The 22945-nt window shown below is 41.8% G+C and overlaps 1 protein-coding gene across 12 annotated transcripts in view; it reads right to left on the reverse strand.

The window, feature by feature from the left end:
• The window catches only part of KLF12 (KLF transcription factor 12), a 370074-nt gene that overhangs the window by 102902 nt on the left and 244227 nt on the right, over positions 1-22945 (reverse strand). For all 12 annotated transcript variants that reach the window (XM_073346757.1, XM_073346748.1, XM_073346728.1 and 9 more), the window contains 2 exons: positions 21278-21821; positions 2262-2397 (listed from right to left, as the gene is read on the reverse strand). In XM_073346757.1, coding sequence (XP_073202858.1) covers positions 2262-2397; positions 21278-21821 — 680 coding nt within the window. The remainder of the gene's footprint in view (positions 1-2261; positions 2398-21277; positions 21822-22945) is intronic.

Below are 22945 nucleotides of genomic sequence, written 5' to 3' on the forward strand. Positions count from 1 at the left end.
GTAGAATCTGCATATATGGTGTATATGACAAGAGATATATGAAGGAAATATGATAAATTTACAAATCACAGTCAAATTAGATTTCCTTAGTGTGGCTTTTGACGCAAACTAACAGATTACTATTTAAATAAAAACTGTAGCAAGAATGTGTTGATTTTAGGTAACTGAATGTCTTAATTCAATTCTTAATCTTGAGATCTGGTCAAACAATATTCAACACATTTCTCCCCTACATCCCCAAAAATAAATCATGGAATACATTATTAGCAAAAAAAAAAAAAAAAAAAAAAGCTTTTCATTGTTTGACCAGTTTTACAGATGTTCAAATAACATTAATCAATTAAAATAACTAACATTTGCCTGCCAATCACACATTAAAATATTTGCAATCCAGCCTCTCTTCCATCGGCACTATTTAGCACAAAATAGATTCATTTTGGGTTACTTTTATTTTTCTGTCTTATTACATGTTCTAGAGACTGAAAGGCGCTTCTGGTGCTGGGCTTTGTAACCATTAAATCCAGAATGTTGTGCTAAATCATCAAGCAACCAGAGCCATCAACAGTGAGACATCTTTCCCCCACCTTGCCCTGCTGAGAACTTCCTCAGCATATTGAAAGAGGCCAATTAAAGCAACAGAGAGAACACAATGTCCTCTCCATAATTTAATCCCTCTTTGCCTGAGTGGGATATAAATTGGTGCTTGGTTGTTATTGTGGTTGACTAGAATCTGAGTGAATCAAAATCTTTCTCTCCACAATGAGCTAGGGGTGTGATTTCCCTGCTTGTGGACACATACTTGTGCTAGCTCTCATCAAGCTAGTGTGAATATCAATACCAGTGTAGCCACCACAAAGGCATGGCACGTACAGGTTTCAGGTAGGTTTGTACTCAGCACGGCTCTCCGGTGCTTCTGCTGACAGTGCTACTGGGGCTGTGCTGCTATCTACACTCGGAATAGCTAGAAGGGAGCTAGCTTGATATGTGTATGCTAGCCGATGAATCACAATGCTAACTCATAGTGTAAACATAGCCAAAGCCTCATTGGTGAATCCCATGCTGGGTTATTCAGTTCTGAGAGGCAGGCCCGCCCTGGGATGTGATGACTTATGAGGTTAGCCATATCCTCACACACTATCAGCCATCAATTCTCCATGCAGGATAATCTATCCTGCCAATGCACAGACTCTCTTTTTTGGGTGGTATCGGGGACATAAAGTTAAAAAAAAAAATTCTGGTTGGATCCGATGCACCCCACCTGCCCAAATTATGCAAAAAATGCATTCACCCAATATGTAACGCCTCAGACTTGTTTGAGCAAATAACGTATCACTTTGCAACAACCAACTTTTTGGCTGATTCTAGTAAGTAAAAAAAGTCAGAGTTATCTAATTGTTCTAGTGCCTTTAAACCCAAAGTGAAGTTTCTCGATGCATTCACGACAAGCATTGTTTAGTATTTTAATCTCACTTCCAAAACTTCCATCCTTTGATTTATTCAGCTGAAAGAATATATTAATTTGCAAGCCTGGAGACTCAAATTCTATTTCTGGCTCTGCTTCAGATTTCCAGCTTGATCTTTATACTTTATCTCATTTTCCTCACCTATAAAATGGGGCTGGTAATACTTATTTACCTCACAGTGGGTTACCTTCTAGTTGCCTTGGTGATGGAGCAAGCTCATGCATCAATAAATTTAATAAATACAATTCAAGCAAACTTTTTATGAAAAAAAAACCACAATAACAAAAGAAAAATTGAATTAAAGAGTTATAATTTGCCTAAAAATAAACAGAAAAATAAAAGTAATGGAAAAACCTGACTGGAGTCTTTACTAATTTTCTTTCATGTAAGATCTTCCTTCAGAAAACTGTAGATAGTTCTCTCTAGAAAGCAACCGTGAGAGACCTCTCAAATCTGCCATGAGCCAAGGAAATTTTTTTAGACAAACCGAATAATTTAACAAGGTATCCCCCTTAAACAAAAACACCAAAACTTTGCAGTTGTATAAAGGAGAAGAAAGAATTTCACTCTGAAATTTGTTCAACCAATGATTCAGGACCACAAAAAAAAAAAATTTAAAAAAAGAGAGAGACACAACAATCTCCTCCTGAAGGGACTGAAGCTGAACAGAAAGATGCTGCCATGTATGCTGGCTCAGAGCTTGGATGACATATCTGCAGAAAAGCTGATGACTGGTGTTTCCGTTAGCCATTGAACACCTTGGCAATACTTATCTCATCCTGAGAACGTGATACTTACTCTTGTACAGCTCTGGCTATGGAGAGGGCTGTGGATCCAGTTTCATTAACACTATCTAAGGTCACATTTGGCAGGTCATCATCGTCACTGTCACTTTTAATTTGCCTGGGAGATACGCCTCGGGGGTCCATTTGTGCTGGAAAAGAGACATATAATGGATTAAAGTTAGTGTGATGAAACGAATCTTGTCCCAGAACAACATTAGGGTGTACCACACTTCCATACTGTATATAGCACCTTTCTCCTTTAGCTTCACAAGTCAGATGATGAATATATGAAATCAGGTAATGTATCTATAGCTTCTGTTAGCTACAGATACACACAAACATATTTGTAAATGCATATAATCATAGAATCGTAGAATCTCAGGGTTGGAAGGGACCCCAGGAGGTCATCTAGTCCAACCCCCTGCTCGAAGCAGGACCTAATCCCCAATGTCAATATATGTATTTTATATATATGGATACTGGATACCCAAGAACCATTAAAATGAAATAAAATTGCACACATATTACTCTTTAAACATGCATTTTACCTTTAAGTCATTAATTGTTGCTGTCTTTTGGGGATGTTTTTTGGCTTTGTTTGTATGACTCTTCCAGATGGAGATTTAGGGTAAAAATTTAGTGGTCACTTTTGCCAGTCTTGAGACATCTAAGACCTGATTTTTCAAAAAAGCAGAGCACTTTGCAGCTAGGGTGACCAGATGTCCCGATTTTTGGGTCTTTTTCTTATATAGGCTCCTATTACCCTCCACCCCATATCCCGATTTTTCACATTTGCTGTCTGGTCACCCTACTTGTAGCTTTCACTCAAAATCAAACAGTGATCTCTCAAGTGCTCCTTGGAGAGGAAGAACGGCCCAGTGGTTAGGGTGCTATCCTGGGTCTGTGTAGAGACCCAAGTCCAATTCCCTGCTCTATTGCAGATTGCACATGTGACCCTGTATTTCAGTTCCCAACTTTAAAATGGGGACATAGTCCTTTACTACTTCACAATGGTATTATGATACATTAAAGACTGCGAGGCATTCAGATATTCCTGTGATATGGGCCCCATAAATAGATCGAATTCCCAAGAATCAGTTGCCACTTGAGAACGTCGGTCTTAATGTTTAATTTATCAATGCACTGTGCACAGCCTTTGGGCACAGTTGTCATTTCTATTTTTTTTGTTAAAGATCTTAATAAAGACGATATTTTAAAAAAACCATTCAGTAGGCTAACATAGTAAGTCAGATATTTACATATCAAGAAATACAGTAGTGGGTGCTCTTACAGAGGGATTGTTGACACTGACAGCGATAAAATCTATTCCATATAACTGCACTGAGACATATATTGACTGTATTTCAATTTTTGAAAAGTCATTGGTAACATGCTTCATTGCTCCAAAACTACAAGCACCATATTCTAGTCACACATTGCATACTATAGTATACAACGTGTGTTTAAACATCAGTTGCCAACATAAGCTGGCAACTTGATTTAAAAGTTATTGATTGCTCATCACAGCTGATTTTACCAGAGAGAAAATCAATCAGAAAGAAATGTGATGTTTGAGAATTCCTGATCGCCAAATGGCTACGGGGTATTAGAAGCAATTGTAAAATGTGAAATAATTACCATCAACATTAACTATTTTTGCTAATTTTTAAAAGTGAAACTTGTTGCTTGTTACACTAGTTATATAATTATAAGAAGCAGATAGTTACATGTTGTTACATGTGTGAAAAATAAATATGTGAAGTTAATGAAGTTTAAATTAAAAAGAACAAAACATATTGCACTTGCAATTTTCAGCTAACAGCAGCTTAGTCTTTCTCCCCTGTAACATGAAGGCCAAATCAGAAGCCTCCTGGCTGTTTACACTCAAATGTAGCTTTGTGAAAGATGTTTAACAGTTAGTTTATGATGCAACTGCCATTATATATTAATTTTGTACATTTAACTTTGCTTATTCTTAAATAAAAGGAGCTGGGTTAAATAAAGAAGAAAACCGTCTTAGGTATGTTTATTCATTACACAACATGCCGTCTACTCATTTTATGATATGGTATTGCCGACTCTTGAGATTTTGTCACGTCTCAATATTTGATGTTTTTTCTTAAAGCACCAGGTACTTGAGGCATGTGATGAGGTGAAAATCTCATTTAATTTTAAAAACTAAGTTTCTAGCCCTTATGGTTGCAGAAAAATGCTTGAAAATGTGACCCAAGTGTCCCTAAAGACTCAAATACCAGAAAGCAAATAAAAGAATCAAAATGTATTATCTTTCAAAAATCTCGTTGTTTTAAAGCCAATTTCATGATTTTGAGACTTGAATCGTGATTTTTTTTTTAATGTTTGTGGTTGGCAATACTGATTATGTTGCATACTTAATAGGACAAATGCTCCTCCATGTTATGCTGCTGCAGCCTTCTGAAGTTAAAGGGATTGCATTGTGGTAATAGAGCATAATTTGGCCCACTGAGCACAGCTTGCATAACTGCGAGTCTATGATCATGACAACACCTGGTGTCTTGAGTTGCGTATTCTCTGCAAAGTGTAGGATCTTCCACGCTTTCAAAATAGTGGAAATCAAAATGCTGCAGTGGGGGAATTCAGAACTGGTAGCACAGAGGAGTGATTTTTCAATCTAATTTATGGTGATGGCTAATTGGATTGATGCCAAATTGTATAAAATCCACACTTTAGCATTAAGGAATTTATTTCTATTCCCTCTCATTTTTTTCTAATCTGTCAGACCCTATCATCTCAGCCCATACCCATCATCTCAGCATTCTTCTTAGTTCCCCCTCTCCATATGTGGCCTCTGCTCCTCCCCGTTACCACATAACTGCAGTTCTCTTATGTCTCCTTATAGCGGTCATCCCCTTTTTTGCTCTTCTCTCTCCCTTTGTGCCCACTTTCCTATTCCTAAACAGACGTGCAGCCACTAGGATGGCTTTCACAAATCTCTGGAGAGGAAGCTGGCTCCTTGCCTTGTAAACTGTCACACAATGGCCTAATGTTTTCAAAGAACTCAGTGAGGCTCTCAGCAGGGTGGATTCTACCCCTCTTCTTCAGGTTTTATTACAGACAAGTTGGTGACAATTGGTTGAGAGCATGGTGAGCCCAGAAGGCTGAGCTCCGACTTTTCCATCCCATTGTTTCTCAGAGCAGCTGCAACTGATGCGGGGAAATGCAGCAACTAAATCTATTCTTCTCCCCATAAGACCCTTACAGGTAACTGATTAGTTGACACCCATATAGAGAGATCTCCTGCTCACCTGTGACTACAGTGTCCAAGCTGCACAGCAGAATTCTTCTGCTTGGGGCTGTGGGTGGGAAGTAGATATGCAAGAGTACCTGCAAAGCGGCTCCACAGCCTGTGAATTTGGAATCCCATAAAACAATAAAATGTTTGGCTCCAATCCAGCAATTAACTGCTGGGGTACAGTTAATTGCGGATTAAGGCCTTTTTCTTTATAGTTTCTTCCACATAAACTGTAACCAAAAATATTTTGCAGAGTTAAGAATACAGGCCAAATTGTTCAAATTCAGATGGCCTACAGTTAAATTTCAAAATCTGTATTTTGGAAAAAGTGGCCTGATTTTCAGTTGATGAGCATGTCTCACTGAAGTCAGCAGTGTTGAAAATAAGTCTGAAAATAAGGCCACTTTCATTTAGAATTCTAAATATAGTTTTAAGAGATTTTTGCTTCCAGGTTTGTATATGCTGGCCACAGTTATTAAATAACTATTTGTAGTTATTATTGGAATAACAAACAACAGAATGTGAGAGAGAATAAAAAGATTTAGACAAGGGAGAAAAGATATGTTAGCAAATGGGATATGAAAAGCGATGAAGAGCCAGTGATGAAACTGGCAGACAACATGCAGCTTTACCCACACAGTGCATCTTAACCTTAACTTGTGTTGCACCTTTCCAGATCTCGCCCTCCTTTGAGCAGAGACTCTCGGTTGTGCTGAGCTATCTGGTGGTTTTGTGAAGTCCGAAGGAGGCTGGTGCTAGGCAGAGGGAATGAGTGAGTGTTAAGGGGACAACGTAAATGCTGAGGGTGAGTGTTGAGGGGACAACGTATATGCTGAGGGTGAGTGTTGAGGGGACAACATATATGCTGGTAAAGATCCAAGGAGAGTTATAAAAATAAGCATTTTGTACTGGAAGGGGAGGCAAGAGAAGAATTATGTGCCCCCATTACCAAAATTAATCAAAAAAGTGCTTCCTTTTAGAAGCCAATCTTTCAACAGAAGAACAACCCAGCAAAAGCCTGTTCCCACCACTCCAGCACTAGGGCTATTACTTCAAAACCACAATTCCAATATTTTGACCTTTCATTTAAAATATACAATTAAAACAATGGCACTGTAATCAAATAAAATTAAACATATAGACAAAATTAATTGTTATATGTTTGCTCATATTAGAACAGCTATTGAAGTTTCATTTTCATAAAGACTCATACATACCACCATTCTCCCCATTTGTAGGAAAAGAATACAATCATCAAGTTTAACATACGTTCCATTAATAAAAAATATAAATAATTAAACATTTAGAATAATATATGTTGACTAATATATATTACATGAAATTATATAGACAATTTTTAACCATGATCTTAAAAACATTTTATCGCTGTGCCGTTGGACAATCACTGACATTTAACCATTCTACCTCTCTGCACTAAATAGCATGCCCCACATTCCAATTATGATAAAAAGAGACTAGGTGAGTTTGATATTCAGGAAACTGAAGGATTAACATCATTGCCTTGGAATCACATCATAGTGCAGGAACTGGCAGACATTATGCAAGCTTACTCAGTGCAGCTCTGCCAATGCACCTCAACCTTGACTCATGCTATACATTGCTTTTCAAGTCTTCGCCCTGCACAGAGATGAGACTCTTAATTGTGCTGAGCTGTCCAGTGGTTTAGTGATGTGCACAAACATAGGATGAGCCCACCAGACTCACTATGACCTAATATAAGATATGCAGAAAATCTTTAGAGAGGAAAAGTATGGTACACCAATGCACTGCTATTGCTCCTGACACTTTCCAATTATAACCTGATTTTTATTTTCTGATCAAGTTTTCTGGAAGCTGATGCGACAGACAGTCATCCCACCAATAGGAAGGCTGAGACCCACAAGAAGTAATTTCACATAAATACACTATCTTAGATTTAAATCAAATCCTGGCCCTGGAGGTTTAAGATGAATGCAATATTTAAGAGCAGTAGAAAGCTAGGTAATCATCAGGAGTTTTACCTCCCTTATTAGTTAAGCCATACAGAGTTAGCTAAGGCTTAAATGACTTATTAGGGGACCAATGCTTGCCGGTGTGAAAATAAAGAGACAAAACAGAATATCAGCATTCTGAAATACTGAGGACTGTGGTACTGTATGTTTAACCTCAATACTTGTCTTCTGAATTAAATAATCTCTTTGCTAATAGCCTTGAAAATATGTATATACACAGACATATACTGAAGTATCATGATATAATGCTAACTAAATCATGATTTTAGTTGCACTCTTAGAATGATTAAAAATCAATTTCTGCCTTCTGAATGAGCGTACGATATTAGCAGACAGTTTATTTTTGTTTCATATGTGAACCTTCACACTGTGTTTTCTATGATGAATGTACAGTATCCTGCATGCTAATTTAACAAATAGAATCACTTTTCAATATAAAGGTTTCAGAGTAACAGCCGTGTTAGTCTGTATTCGCAAAAAGAAAAGGAGTACTTGTGGCACCTTAGAGACTAACCAATTTATTTGAGCATAAGCTTTCGTGAGCTACAGCTCACTTCACGAAAGCTTATGCTCAAATAAATTGGTTAGTCTCTAAGGTGCCACAAGTACTCCTTTTCTTTTTTCAATATAAAGTGATTGCTTTTAACAGGCATTGAAAATGTACCAGATACCTACTAGCCGTAGCATCGAGCCTGCCAGCCAGAAAAATGAAGCTCTCTGCCCTTCCCTCATCAGTGAGATCCAGGAAAATGCACTGAGTGAGAAGTTTGATGCAGGAATCAGTGAATGAAATCCTATGGCCTCCTACACAGGAGGGTACTGGGATCTCTGTTAGTGTGCTGTCCAGAGTCCCTGCTTGGAGATCCATTTTTTACATCAGTCTCTGGCCTGTAGATTAATAAATTTGAAATTTCAACCCACTATAGCTACCATAAGGGAGAAGCTTTGCTTCTGTTGCTTTCCTTGCAAATTTAATATGTAAAAAGTTAAATATCAGCTAACAGAAAATTATTTCTAGTAGTAAACATTATTTTTGCAGCCAGGAATCTCTTCCAGGAATAGGAAAACAATTCCCCTGAATACCAATGATTTTCACATTCACAAGACTCTCAACAATACTGTTATTATTCTGGATGTGGGCTTGCTGCACTAACAATAAAGTACTGGAAAATATAATTTAATAAATTATTCAGCCTATAGGTCTTTGGATCAATGTTTTATGACTTGCCAGGGCACAGAAACATTGTCAGAACCTGCTCAAATACTAACAGGATCAGTGAACTGGTAAGCTCAGGTCCTGGACCATGTTAAAAAAAGAATATGCATTCCTGAATCCCCAAAACTCTACCTACACAGCAGCACCACCAACGTGCACACCTCATCCAATAGCCACAGGCCGCCACAACCCCTCATTTTATTACCCATTTGCCTGGGGACTAGAAGCATCAACTAATGTTCACATATGTCTGCCTTGGGAGGAGAAAGAGTATAGTTGTCTTCCTCCCACAAGGTGGAGAAGAATGTGGGTGTCTGCCTGCACTAGCATTAATGGCTGCCAATGTTTCAAAAACCCCTGAATAATCCCAAATCCAGGAAATTCAAATACTAAATAGAGGGACTTGTGCTCATCTCCCCACGAAGTTAATGCCAGGAAATAGGTTAGAATTACAAGTGTCTGGTCACATGCCATAACTTGAAGTCTATTCCCAGAGTGAGGGTGGGCGTGACCGCTATATCAATACTGGGCATTTCCTTTGAAGTTATGTCCCTCAAAGGCCTAGAGATCGTGGCTTAGAGATAGCCAAGTGACACACTGGATGTTGGTCTCTAAAGCTCAGTGAACTCCACCTTGACATATTTTTTATTATGCCTGGGCACACCATTGTCATAGAACTGGGTGCCGTCAGTTGTGGACACTGCAGAATGCTAGAGGGCAGGTTGCCCTGCTGCAACATCCTGTCTTAGCTGAGAGGATCAAGCTCACCACCATGAATAATGACAGGAAGGGAAAAGTAAGCAAATATCAATATTGCTCTTTGTGATGAGAGTTATCTATTAGATTTCCAGCCACATAAGGTAAAAAGAGTGTCTATCTATAATCCACACCTAACAATTTGATACTAACCATTTCTGAATATTGCCATCCATGACAGGTTTAGGAATCCAGCAGCCAGTCACTAGGGAGGGAAATACTGGAGCAGAATGTCATATATCCTGCTACGTATTTCCAACAATGGAAGCAGCACCTCCAGATACAGATGCACATGAAGCATTTCAAAGAAAACCCTTTGAGACTGGATACTGTGCTCTAATTTATGTAATATACTTTTGGACAGCTGTGTTGGGAAACCAAATCCTTGCTTTACAGACATAACAAATGTACTCATTGTGGGAAAGATGTCATTTACTTTCCCCCGCCCCCCCCCCCCTCACAAGCAGATAACTACTACATGGAACACATATCAGATATTTTCCCTCCTATTTAACGTTCATTATCTTCATTTTTTGCTTTTGAAAATACTCCGAGAACACTAATCAGATTTTAAATCAAAACAGCTTGCTGTCTGGTAGGGCCAACAGAACTGGTCGATGTATTTAATAAAACTTTATGTACAAAGCAGCAGTATCCATGAACTTAATGGTCAGAATATAGAGTCTACAGGGGTAATTTTTATTACAATTTATAGCGAGATTACCCATACTCTACAGTTTTCAGATTTTATTGAGATTTTTATGAGTCTATGTGGCTGCAGCAGTTAACTGCACTAGGCATAGCAATGGTTCATGGTGAATGGGAACTGGCATCCTCATACATATTATGTTACTAATCTACCATAAGATATTAATTGTCATTGTCCAATCTAAGGCATTATTTAAAATCATTTCACAAGTAAAATAATTTGCTGTAGCTTAATAGCGGTGTGTATATACAACTATGGATGGATGTAATGTATGCACATATTTATGTATCTCCGTCCATCTGTGTGTACATATATAAACATGAACATTGATTTTTCTTTAAACAACGGACTTCTTTTCACTTTAAACTGTCTGAATGTCATAAAACTCTCTTTCATGTATATGAAACCGAACTACTGAAGCTATTAAAATCTAAATCACACCAATCATCTAATATACAAATACTCCATCACCAACATAAAACAAACCAGGGAAAACAACAAGAAAAAATATATTCAGGGAATAACTTGAACAACATATGGCAGAGGAACTATAAGGCAGTAAGAGATTCAAGTTTACAACTAACACACTTCAAGAATCCATCGGTATTTAAGTTACTTTGGCCCCCCCCGAAAATTTTCAGTAATTTGGCCCAAATGACACTAAAATTTAGAGGTGTATCAAACAAATAGGAGCTTAAGGGAGCAGAAGGCAGATCAATTGTACCAGGGCCCTCAGTCTGTAACATCTGTGTAAATAAAGTGAAATGGGAGAGGGTGGGACTCCAGCAAACATGAGGCACTGGGCCCCCAAATTTCTCTTGATGGGCCTGGTTACATATATGTTTTGTTCATATCCTAAACTGTATCACTTATATCAAAACAACAGCTTTGGGGCTCAGTTCTAGCTTTTTTTACTATGATGTGCGCTGATGGGGATGCAAAGTTGTAGTAATTCTTTATGCACAAAGCAGGCAATGGCCATATGCCTCAGGGCATACTCAGCAGCCCTCCTTATACTTGCTACAAAAAGATTTAGAGCAGAGATGGGCAAACTACAGCGGGCCAGATCCTCCTGCCCAGCCCCTGAGCTCCTGGCCCAGGAGGCTAGCCCCCGGCCCCTCCCCTACTGTTCCCCCTCCCCCGCAGCCTCAGCTCACTGCCTCGGCGCAATGCTCTGGGCAGCAGGGCTATGAACTCCTGGGGCAGCGCAGCTGCAGAGCCCAGCCTGATCCAGTGCTCTGCGCTGCGCGGTGGCGTGGCTGGCTCCAGCCGGGCGGCGCGGCTGTAGCGCTGCCAGCCACCGGTGCTCCAGGTAGCGCGGTCAGGGGGAAGGGGGTTTGGATAGAGGGCAGGGCAGTTCAAGAGGGTGGTCGGGGGGCGGGGGTGTGGCTAGGGGGCGGGGCGGTCAGAGAGTGGGGAACAGGGGGCTTGAGTGGGGACAGGGGTCCCGGGGGGACAGTCAGGAAGGAGAGGGGGCATTGGAAGGGGCGGCGGGGGACAGTCAGGGGCAGGGGTTCCGGGGGGTGGTCAGGGGACAGAGAGCAATGGATGGGCAGGAGTCTCGAGGGGGGGGCATCAGGGGACAGGGAGCAGAAGGGGGTGGATGTGGCAGAGGTCCCGGGGGGCTGTCAGAGGGCGAGAAGCAGGGGGGGTTGGATAGGGGTCGGGGGCTGGGCCACGCCTGGCTGTTTGGGGAGGCACAACTTCCCCTAACTGGTCCTCCATACAATTTTGGAAACCCGATGTGGCCCTCAGGCCAAAAAGTTTGCCCGTCCCTGATTTAGAGTGTATCCCTCCCTGCCAACCCCCCCAAAACAACAACAACAAACTATCTCCAGGTGCTAGCAAATATGGTATAGGAAGGAATGAGATGTAGACATGCCTCCTCTCTTTCAGACATGTGAGGAAGAACTGGAAAGCCAGGTGGGCTCAAGTAGGGAGAAGCATCCAGCATCTTCACTCCTCCTACTGAGATCTGTGTGTGGAGTGAACATTCTGGTGCCAGCCTCCCTACAGGACCGGTGCAGCACCAAACGCTCTATTGGTCCCAAACAAACAATACATTTAAGAATGAAATATAGTCTTTTAAGAGGTCAAAATGTTTTGAACAAATGAATCAGTAGTTCCAGATGGGACAAAACTGAATTAGACATTGGCAAGTCTTTAGTATTTATTTTAAAATTAAAATAAAAGTCTTGTTCTGTAGGAGGAGTCATACATAAGCACTATTATTTTATTCTGCTTTCCTTAAAACAGCCTCTGTCTCAAATGCATGATAAAACATATTTTATCCTACCAATGTTTTAATTCCTTCATTCCAGAAGAATTGCTATTTCCCCAGATTCTTAAATAAATGAAGCGTCTACAGTAATGTGAATTCCACCCTAGGACGTAAGTCTCTTCTCTTTCTGTTTCACTCTGTGGCTACTCACTGCCATTCATTTGCTCATTTCCCAGAACCACTGATGGTTCTGCAAAACAAAGCAGCGGGTGTATTCAGCTTGCAAATGTTTTAGATATCCAGTGAATGCATAGGAGGAAGCTTGGGTGGAGTGTGTTCAGCCTCAATGGATTTTTGTGCACACCCAAAAGAAAAAAAAATAGCAGAGAAACTCCACAGGTCAAAACTAACAGTGAATGGAGATGCAGAGGGATGGAAAAATCAACCTTTCCACATAAAACAACAAACACAGTTTATACAGACCCATATTACCAGACCTTTAGAGTCATGGTACAAATTGAATAGTCCTTATTGTTGAGTTTCTAACTTTATAGTATAAACTGCTACTTAAGACAAATGGTCTCCTATGGAGTGCATCCTTAACAGCTAAAAAGACTCTATTACCAACTTACCAGGGAGTAAAAATAGTCTAGTAATGGGGTATTTCCTACTGTAAATATCAGGAATACCTACCCAAACTAGTAATGTTTTTCTTACTGATTAATATCTTAGCTACTGGAGAACATATAAAAGAACTTTTTAAATATATGTGGAATATGATGTAATAGGATGCAACAGAGGTACTCCTGAGATGGGCCTAAAATACACTATACACACACACAATTACATAAAAACAAGTATGTGATCATATGCTAAAGTGGGCTGAATTAAGGTTACATGAGCAACCTTAATTCAGGTATTTCCCAACTTTTGAGTGCTTAACTTTGTTACCTTAATGTTTTCTAAACATTGTTTTTTTGGGATGAAATTTCCTAAGTTTTAAAAAACTTTAAACACTGAAAAAACAAATATATCATTGTGTGAAACACCACCTCCCCACCACCACTTGAGTAATGGAGTGAGTGGTAGCATTAGAAGGCTGTTATCTTCCATGGGGACCTGCCACTAGAGGTGCATGGAGAGCCATAATTTGTCAGTGGGTTTCACATGTATTTTCTGACAGTAAATGAATGGTGATACAAATAATGGGATCAGTTTCAGGTTCTGTGAGGGAATGGTGCTCTGCTGGTTACCAACCCTTCTGCCCCACTCTCCCGGAGCTTCTCCTCTGTCTTCTTCTGCTGCTGTCACCATCTCCTGTATGTCTCCTCTCTTCTTCCCCCCCCCGCCCCAAGCCAGACTCCTTCTTCCTTCCCATCCCCAGCTCTTATCCTCTCCAGTTCTTCTCCTGCACCTCCTGCTCCTGTCCAAAGCTCTTGCTTCTATCCTCCCCCTTCCCTGCCCCTTTACACTCCTCCCCACTTCCCACCTTGCGTCTCTTCCCCTTCTCCCACCCTCCATCCTTCCCTCCTCACACATCTGGATTTAAGCCAGGCTGTTTCCTCCTTTCCCTTTCATATTGCCTAGTTACCAGCAGGGGGATCATTGAGAGCAGAGGAGGAAGTCTCCCTATCCTGAGTTCTTGGGCTCAGCACCAGTTTCCCACCACAGCCAGGAAAAGCATTTTCAGAGAAAATCCTCCTTGATGCCTGCAGTCCCAGATGGAGCATGCTCAGTTGCTCTGCCGGGATGCTGTGCACCAATCAGTTGACGTGTAGGAGCTAGGAGGGGTTGAAGCTCAGTGCAGTTGGAATCTTCCGTGAATTTAGCTGTCTGACTATAACATGACCATCTATTTGAGCATGCGTGAACTGAGATTTTTTTCAGAGACTCATAAGTTGGCTACATTTGTTCAAATTTCCACAGGGAGGGCAAAAGGCACATCCCTGATGAAAGGGTGACACCTTCAGCCACACTTCAAGTTCCTGAGCCAGGGTGGAGGTGCTAGAACTTCTCAACAAAACAGCTGTACAATTTTTTTAACATTACAAATCAATGTTTTTTCCCTTAATCTTGCTTTCCTAAACTGCTGAACTGTTTTAGCTGAAACTCCCAAACCCCCAAATCAGCCTGAAGCAAACATCTGGCATGGAAAATTTCAGCCCTAATGGTTAAAGTCTGACAAAGTTATGAGCAAGTGAATAAAATATCAGGCAAACTTAAGTATAGGTGAACTACAGGTGCTACCTGCACCTTTACTTATCCCTTATAGCAGGGGTGCCCAAACTTCCTGTCACAAGCCCCCTCACCGGTTACGGAATCTGTCTACGCCCCCACTCCATTACTGCACAGTTGGCTCAGCAGAGGAATTTTGGCTGAAGGCAGAGCTGGGGGCTACCCTGGGGATGGGGGAGGAGCTTGGGCTAGAGTCAGAGCTGGGTTGGGGGTGGAGAGGGAATGAGGGAGGAACTGGGCTGAGGCGGAGCAAGGGTGGAGTGGAGCTGGGGCTGGAGCTGGGTTGGGGGCGGAGTGGAGCTGGGGTTAGGGGGCACTCCACCTCTGCTCTCTGTGGGGGCTGTCCCAGGCACCTCCACATAATCCCCCGAATGTTCCTCCTCTGTGCTCCTTAAGGGGTGTGCTCCACAGTTTGGGGACAACTGCCTTATATCGACGGTCATCATTGCTGAACAGAAATATTTTACTCAAGTCTCTCAGGAGTCTTTAACACGTTGGAATGCTTTATATACTCCTGAGGGAATTCTGCGTTAAAAAATTAAAAGTTCACCACCAAAATAATAACAATTCTGCACACAATATTTACAATTTTACAACATTCTGCAAATTTTATTTGTCAATAAATAAATATGGAGGCTCCAGCATGGCAGTGGGGAGCACAGGCCACTGGCTGCATGGAGGAGGGAGATCACCCTGCAGCCCCCTACCCCAGGATACAGACTTGATGGTGAGGCTGCACCTGACCCTGACATAGTGCAAGGGCTAAGCCTGCCCCAAAAACACCCTGGGCCCGTGCCCCTCCGTGCTAGGTGCACCAGATGTGGGCAGACAGGTTTAGTCTGGCAGGATCCATGTGTGGAGGGGCTTAGTGTGGGGGGGATCCAGGTGTGTGGTGAGAGGGTTCCGTGTGGGGCAATCTGGGTGCAAGTGGCTCAGTGGGGGATCTGGGGTGTGGGGGTGATCTGGATGCACAGGGGCTTATTCTGGGGGAGTTCCAGGTGCTGGAGCAATGGGACTCTGCAGGGGGGTTCAGGTGAAGGTGACTGGGGCTCAGCAGAGGGGCCTGGGTGCCGGGTGGGGGTCCAGATGCAAGGAGTGGAGCTCGGCAGGGGATCCAGATAAAGGAGGATGGGGATCCGTGTGGGGAGTCCAGGTGTGGGGAGTCCAGCGGGTGACTCCAGGTGTGTACAGGGTGGGGCTTATCTGGATGGGGTTCAAGTGCGGGAGGCTCAGTGGGGGGTGGTCTGGGTGCAGGGGTGGAGGTCTGGATGCAGGAGGGAGGGGCTTGGCAGGGGTCCGGATGCAGGGGCAGTGGGGCTCGGCAAGGTGGCGGTTTGGGTGCGGGGAGGTTGACGGGGGCATCTGGGTATGCGGGGCTCTGGATGCACAGGGGTTGGGCAAATGGGGGAGCAGCTCCCTGAGGCTGAGGAGTGATCAGGGAGGGAAGTAGAGGAGGGGGTGTGGAGCAAATGGGGGAGTGGCTCCCCATGGCTGAGGAGTGATGGGGGCTCGGCAGGGTGGAGGGCTTAGGTGTGGGGCACTCGGTGGGGAGGGGTTCTGGGTGGAGGGGTGAGGCACATCGAGGGGTCTGGGTATGTGGGGAGTCCAGATACACTGGGGTTGGGTGGATGGGGGGTGGATCTGATCCTGCACCATCTGGGGCATTGCCAGTCTCGCCCCCGCCGCCCCAGCAGTGCTTTACCTCTCCATTGGCTACTCCAGATGTCCGAAATCTCATACCCATGCTACTGGGGAGGGGCACGTGACTGCTCTTGCGGCTTCCCTTTGCTCCCCCCATCATTTTCTGCAGGAAAGCAAAGAAATCTGGGGGCGGGGGTGGGCGGGGGAAGAGGATGACATGAATTCTGCAAGAGCAGCGGTGCAGAATTCCCCCAGGAGTATTTATTGCAGTAACCAGTAATAGTGGTCACCACTTACCACACAAAAAGCATTTCCCAAAGCTGTTGATAAACCACAATGTAGTTGTCCTAATCCTGCAGCGCTTACTGCGGTAAAACACCAGTTGAAGTAAAGGGGAGCTTTGCCTGAGAAAGGACTGTGGGGTAGGACCCATTGGAAATAATATTCCTAACTCTGTGTCTATACCTTCTTTTACTATATATAGAAAAACAGAAGTAAATTATTCAGACCTTTTAGCCAGGCCACTTCACTGTGAGTGGTCCCTTGAAATATGTGTTATGCTAAACAGTCTGTTCCACCTTGTATTTAGCTGTGACACTCCGAGTAAGTTTTCTTGACCTGAAAAAGAGCTCTGTGTAGCTCAAAAGCTTATCTCTCACCAGCAGAAGCTGGTTCAATAAAAGATATTACCTCACCCACCTTGTCTTTCCCTGCATTAACATTGGAAGGTCACTCCTTACCCCTCAGTTTATCCAGGTTCCATCAAATATTTTTATGCATCCTTATTAAGCCAACATTTTTGTTAAATAAGATTTTTTTTCTGAAACTACCTATAATAGTGTCGTTCCGTAACAGTCTGCAAAGTCCCATTGATGCCAACGGCAGGTGTGGATGCACAGCATGACTGGGTCTAAGTCAGTGTGGGTTTGATGGTGCTGACCAGCCTCAACTCCCACTGACTGCAGTAAGAGCTCAGGGCTCTAAGCACCTCTCAGGCTCAGGCTCTGCTTGCAGACTGGGACTTTTCTTCTTTGTTATAGGTAATTACTCCATGTCCCCCACCCCCGCCAAAAGCATGTAAATGCATAAGATAAGAGCTGAAAGTTTAAAGGAGATATAGTCCTAAAATGCTATATTAACACTTTCGGTGTGACAGTCAGAATACAGCAGACACAGAAATGAGAATGTAACTTTGTTTGTATACTGTATACATTTTCAAATTTCTGTGTACTGGCCAGTAACCAGTAAAATGAATAAGTGTTGGGGCAGCTCCTGTATAATGAAAACGTAAAAAAAGTTTGAATTTTAAAATTGTTTTTCAAAGGGGAATTCATGAGTTTTGTACACACATACACACGTGTGTGCACTCCCGCTCATTAAGTCTGTGGACAAACTATGTTTCTTTGCATTCACACCTGGCACTCAGTTTTGGAGAAAGAGTTTGAGATAATGGAGGAACATGCAAATGGGGCATTTCAGACATGAGTTGAGACGGAAGATAGTGAAGATGACACTCAAAGAGTAATCAGCAAGATAAGGAGGAGAATCAGGACAGCAAATAAGAGGAATAAAGCAGAGGAGGAGATCCTGAAGGTATTGAAGGGAAAAGAGAATTCAAGCAGAATAAGAACAGAGAAGTGTCCTGTTGACTTAGCTAGAAGGCAGCAATTAGGGATCAGGGCAGTTTTGTTGGAGAGAAGAGAATCCAGATTGTATGGTTCAAGGAAAGAGATAGGGGAAGAAATGTAGGCGGTAGGAGCAGAGAGCACATTTCAGTGCTTGGGCAAAAGGATCGTTTGGAGATGAGATTTTAGAGATCAAGGGAATGTTTTCTTAATATATGTTTTTAGTCAAAACAAAAGTAGCTGGATGGATGGCTGGGCAAGCAGACAGAAGAAGAGGAAAACACACTCAACAATAAAACCTATGGCACTGATAGAGAAAAGTATTTATTCTGCAAAGCACTTAAACAAGTGCTTAACTTTAAGCATATGTTTAAGTGTCAATGAAGTCAACAGGACTTAAGCATGTGCTTAAGCACTTTCCTGAATTGGGCCTACTAACACAAATACTACTTTTGACTTGGATAAAAGCAAGGCACAAAGAATGCACAGATTAAGAGCTAAATTCTGCCATTGACAATTGCTCATGTTAACTGAAGGCAGAACTGGTCTCTAAACATTTCTTTTTACATTTATATAAATTGTCAACCATCAGGTGAAAGTTGAAGGCACACACAGATTTTAGATAGTTCTGAATCTGCATGTGTCATTCATTTGACTGGAGGATATTGGCACCAGTTTAAACTTCAGAGCAATGCCCTTTTATTATCCGTATATATTTATTACTTACGGTATGTTAACCAAAAAAGCTCATCATTGAATTTAAACTGTGATGTGCATATATGAAATTAAGGTTTAGCTCTTAATTTATGCAAAATATTTGGTTTATTGCCTTTCTTATTTGTATTGGTTTACATAACAAAGAAAGAAAACACATGCCAGAAAGAGCTAACAAAGGATGGCTACCTATTGTGGATTGTTACCAGTATCAGGGGGTAGCCGTGTTAGTCTGTATCCACAGTTTTTGTGGATTGTTACCATTATCCTTTTATTATAATTATTCAAATTAACTTGTACATTTCTATCAGAAGTATCAGTGACAGCAGACAGGGTGCAGCTGAAGAGAAAAAATTAAAGGACAGCTTAATCCCTTCTTTTTCTCTAGCTGTACATTTAAGAGGTGCAGTGGTGCTGGGTAACGATCTCTGCCAATAATAGCACAAAGGAGAGGTTGTTTGGGTAGCTCAGTATGTCTGCATCTGAAGCTTGTGGGCTGAAATCCCTACAGTACACTAAATTCTGGAATTTTGCTGGTGAACGGGGGTAGTGAGTTTCCACTCTCACAAACTGGGAAAGTACTGACTACAGATGTAGTTGTAACCATTGCCAGTTATCACCTTTGAAAAGTAAGCCAACAGTTTCTGTACCTTAGGACAATACTTGTCAAGCTCAAGGTCAGATTCAGCTCAATCCCAATGCAAAACTCCAAAACCAAACATCAAGTCAAGATTATTTATTTTACAACTGTTTGACAGTATGTTGCACCATGCTGCTTTCATTTATCATGTTTTACATAATGGCATAGGGCCCTAAAATTATGTCATTGTGTAAAGCGTAATAAAATGTCCTAAACCATCATCATTTCCAGTCTCAGAACAAAAAACAGATATATTCTGAGTTAGTTTTGCATGTTCTGAGCCTATAAAGAGGATAAGTTCCATTTTTAGAAGAGGCTTGGCTAGTTGACTTCCATACTAAAGCTAGGGGACTGAGGCAATGGGAGGGGAAAAGCAAAGATTTATGTACAACATGATGCTACTAAAAAACATAAAACCCCACTATTAACATCAAACATAATAATATTACACCAGAAATAGACAGAAGAGTCAAAAGACACAATCCTTTGGGATTGACTGCATGAATCTCTTAATTAAGCAATAAGAAACTCTAGGGATATTACAAAGCATAATGCTAAATGCTTTTCCGTCTCATGAGCCCTAAAAGTGAGATTAAAATATTAATACTCTCCCCTTCAGCTTGGAGCAACAGCTCATTTGGGTGTGGGGGGGGGGGTGCGGAAATGTGTCCATGTTCTACTTAGCAACATTCATTGATCCTTGATTCTAGCCTCCCTCATGTTCCCACCATTACCACTAATATCTTATGAAGCACCAAACACCACAGTATCTAGACCAGAGGTGGCCAACCTGTGGTCCGCATGCAGCCCATCAGGGTAATCGGATTCCAGGCCGTGAGACATCTTGCTGACATTGACCGTAGTTCCCAGTGGCCGCGGTTCGCCGTTCCTGGCCAATGGGAGCTGTGAGAAGCAGCAGCCAGCACTCCCCTGCAGCCTGCGCTGCTTCCCAAAGCTCCCGTTGGCCAGGAACAGTGAACCACGGCCACTGGGAGCTGCGGGGGGGGGCCATGCCTGAGGACAGTAAACGTCAGCAAAATGATTCACGGCCTGAAAACATATTACCCTGATGGGCCACCCTTCTCCTGTCTCCCTTCCTCCCCACATCTCATCAAAACTACTCCTCTTCTGCTCTCCCAATTCCTTATATTTCCACTTCACCTATAACTTCCATGTCATTTTCTTGCTCTCTCCCTTTGCCTTTACAAATCTTCAGCTCTTCTCCACTCTCATTTTCCTCCTCTTTGGAGATCTTTCTCAATGCAAGCCCATTGTTCAGCCCGCACTCTCCTCATGCATTCTCTCTTACTTTCATACATGCATCTTGGGTTCTATTTCCGTAAAACTGATTTGCACTATTCACATTCTCTGTTTTCTCCTTCCATTCTACTGTTCATTCTAACAGAAACAACCTGAGGCAGGGTGTCCCACTGGCCCTCCTTAAGCTGAATGAAACCTGGCTCTATACCTTCCACTCCGCATCTGTCACTGGTTTTTGCTTTGGAGGCCTTTCCTTCTCATACTCCTGCAAAAGGGCTGTTCTGAAATTGAACCTCTCTTTGCCTCACTCCTTTGGTCCATTCCAACTATCTGTTTTCTCCCTGTCCTTCTGAGTGGCTTTTTACTACTTTCCCATCCTCCTATTTCCTAATTTCAGTGCCAGGCACTCAAATACCAAAGTGATGATTATTAGTCATGATGGAAAAAATGTCTCTCTGGTGCCACTCTATTGACTCCAATTAAGTTACACCAGGGATGAATCTGGCCCCATCTGTTCTTTAGTTTTAAGGTTTTTTAAATTTTGTGGTAAAATAAGCTTCAGCAGATGAAAAAAATAGGTTTATAAAGTTAACAATGTTTTCAAAAACAATATTATTCAGCTCCCACAGGTTAATTTATGCTTTACAATGTTGACCAGCCAACTTTACAGCTCCTGATATGCAAGTGGTTTCAAATGAGCCTGGAATATGCAAATCCAGCTTGTCTTACCTTTAACATGGCTTCTCCCATCCTCCAACAGCGGTACCACTATAGTGTTATTCATATTTCCCGGTGATCTCACAGCTGTGTAGACTACAGGTACCGATTGCACCACCACTGGAATGCGGTGCACGTGACTCATTTTGTTGGACTGTAAATTCATGGGGCTTGAAGGTGGTACTGGATGGATTATGTGCAAAAACTGCTGGCCTCCAACACCAGATGCAGAGGCCACAAGAGGGCCTGGAGTTAATACTGATGGCACAGATGCCGCTGAAGATACTGATGTTATTACCGTAGGGGAGGAAGCTGGCCGACTAGAAGAAGAAGAAGTTGAAGTAGAAGAAGGAGAGGAGGCTGATGCTGTCATGGAAACCGGTGAAGATGAGGTTGCTGTAGGGGATGACCTGGCTTTGTTTATTGACAAGTCCACTGGTTCAGTTTGTGTCTGGAAATGGTCTGTAGATAATGAATCCTCTGGGGGATCTGCCTTCATGTTATTGAGCAACAAGGGTACAGCTTCCATGTCTGGATAGTTGTGGACGTTTGGAGACTGCGGGGGGAAAAAAAAGAAACGTTTATATTTTTAGTCGCCGATATTAAATATTTGGCTAAGACAATTTAAACATTTAATTGACAATGCACATTTAACATGCAGTTCACACTTGGTTCTTAAGGCCACTGGAGTTTTGTTTCTGTTCAATGTGGCAGCTCATGGCTGAAGGGGCAAAACATCAAAGTATATGGTGAAAAATATGTGTACTTCATCAGCAATATAAAATCCAACTAATATTTCCACATCATTGAATCGGAACAACATTTCTCTACTGGCTTACCATTAATAGTAGACAGGATTTGATTCCAGATTGCAACACTGCAAAATAACCTGTAAAAAGCAATTGCTGGGCTTTTTCAGACCTCAGTTAATCTAATAAAACTCTTTCATACAAAGATACAATTAGTAGCCTTTCTGTGTGTTTCTTCTACATCTAGGCAGCTCAGAATATAGCCTCATAATCTCTAGAATGCTAGATATCTCAGAATATCATTGCTGATGAGCTAATAAGAAATGCCCAAAATCCATTGCTTCAGACACACTAACTAAGCCATTTTTGGCTGTGACATATGTTTCTTGTTTGATTTTAACTTAGCCTCTAGGTGCCTGAATTCCCCATCCATAAAATGGGGATAACAATTCTTTTTTTTTTTTTTTTTGCCCTCCCCATGCTCCCTTCACATATTTTTAAATGGTAAGATCTTTGGGTCAGGGATAGTCTCTCTCTATATGTATGAATGATATGTACCTATGTATAAATGTACACCCATCTCTGTTGGGGCCTCCACATGCTATTGTAGTACAAATAATCAAAACAATATTATATGGATAATGAGAATAATGCACACTTCAATTCTACACACACATACAGGATAGAAAATACCATGCTTCAGGGCATACACCAATCACTGACTAACGTGGTTATAAAGAAATATTCTTAATGAGAAAATTATTCCATAATTGTCCACTATGTACTCTTGTGCCTTCCTTTGAAGCATCATCTGAACTATGTGGACCACTGGTCTGGGAATTTCTATGTTGATGTTGCGGTAAAGTGGTAAGTAGTTATAAGAATGGGACAGAGGAACATGTATTTTTTTGACCATACAATTTACCACATT

This window comes from Lepidochelys kempii, chromosome 1 (assembly GCF_965140265.1).
Source record: "Lepidochelys kempii isolate rLepKem1 chromosome 1, rLepKem1.hap2, whole genome shotgun sequence".
In the NCBI taxonomy this organism is placed as follows: Eukaryota; Metazoa; Chordata; order Testudines; family Cheloniidae; genus Lepidochelys; species Lepidochelys kempii.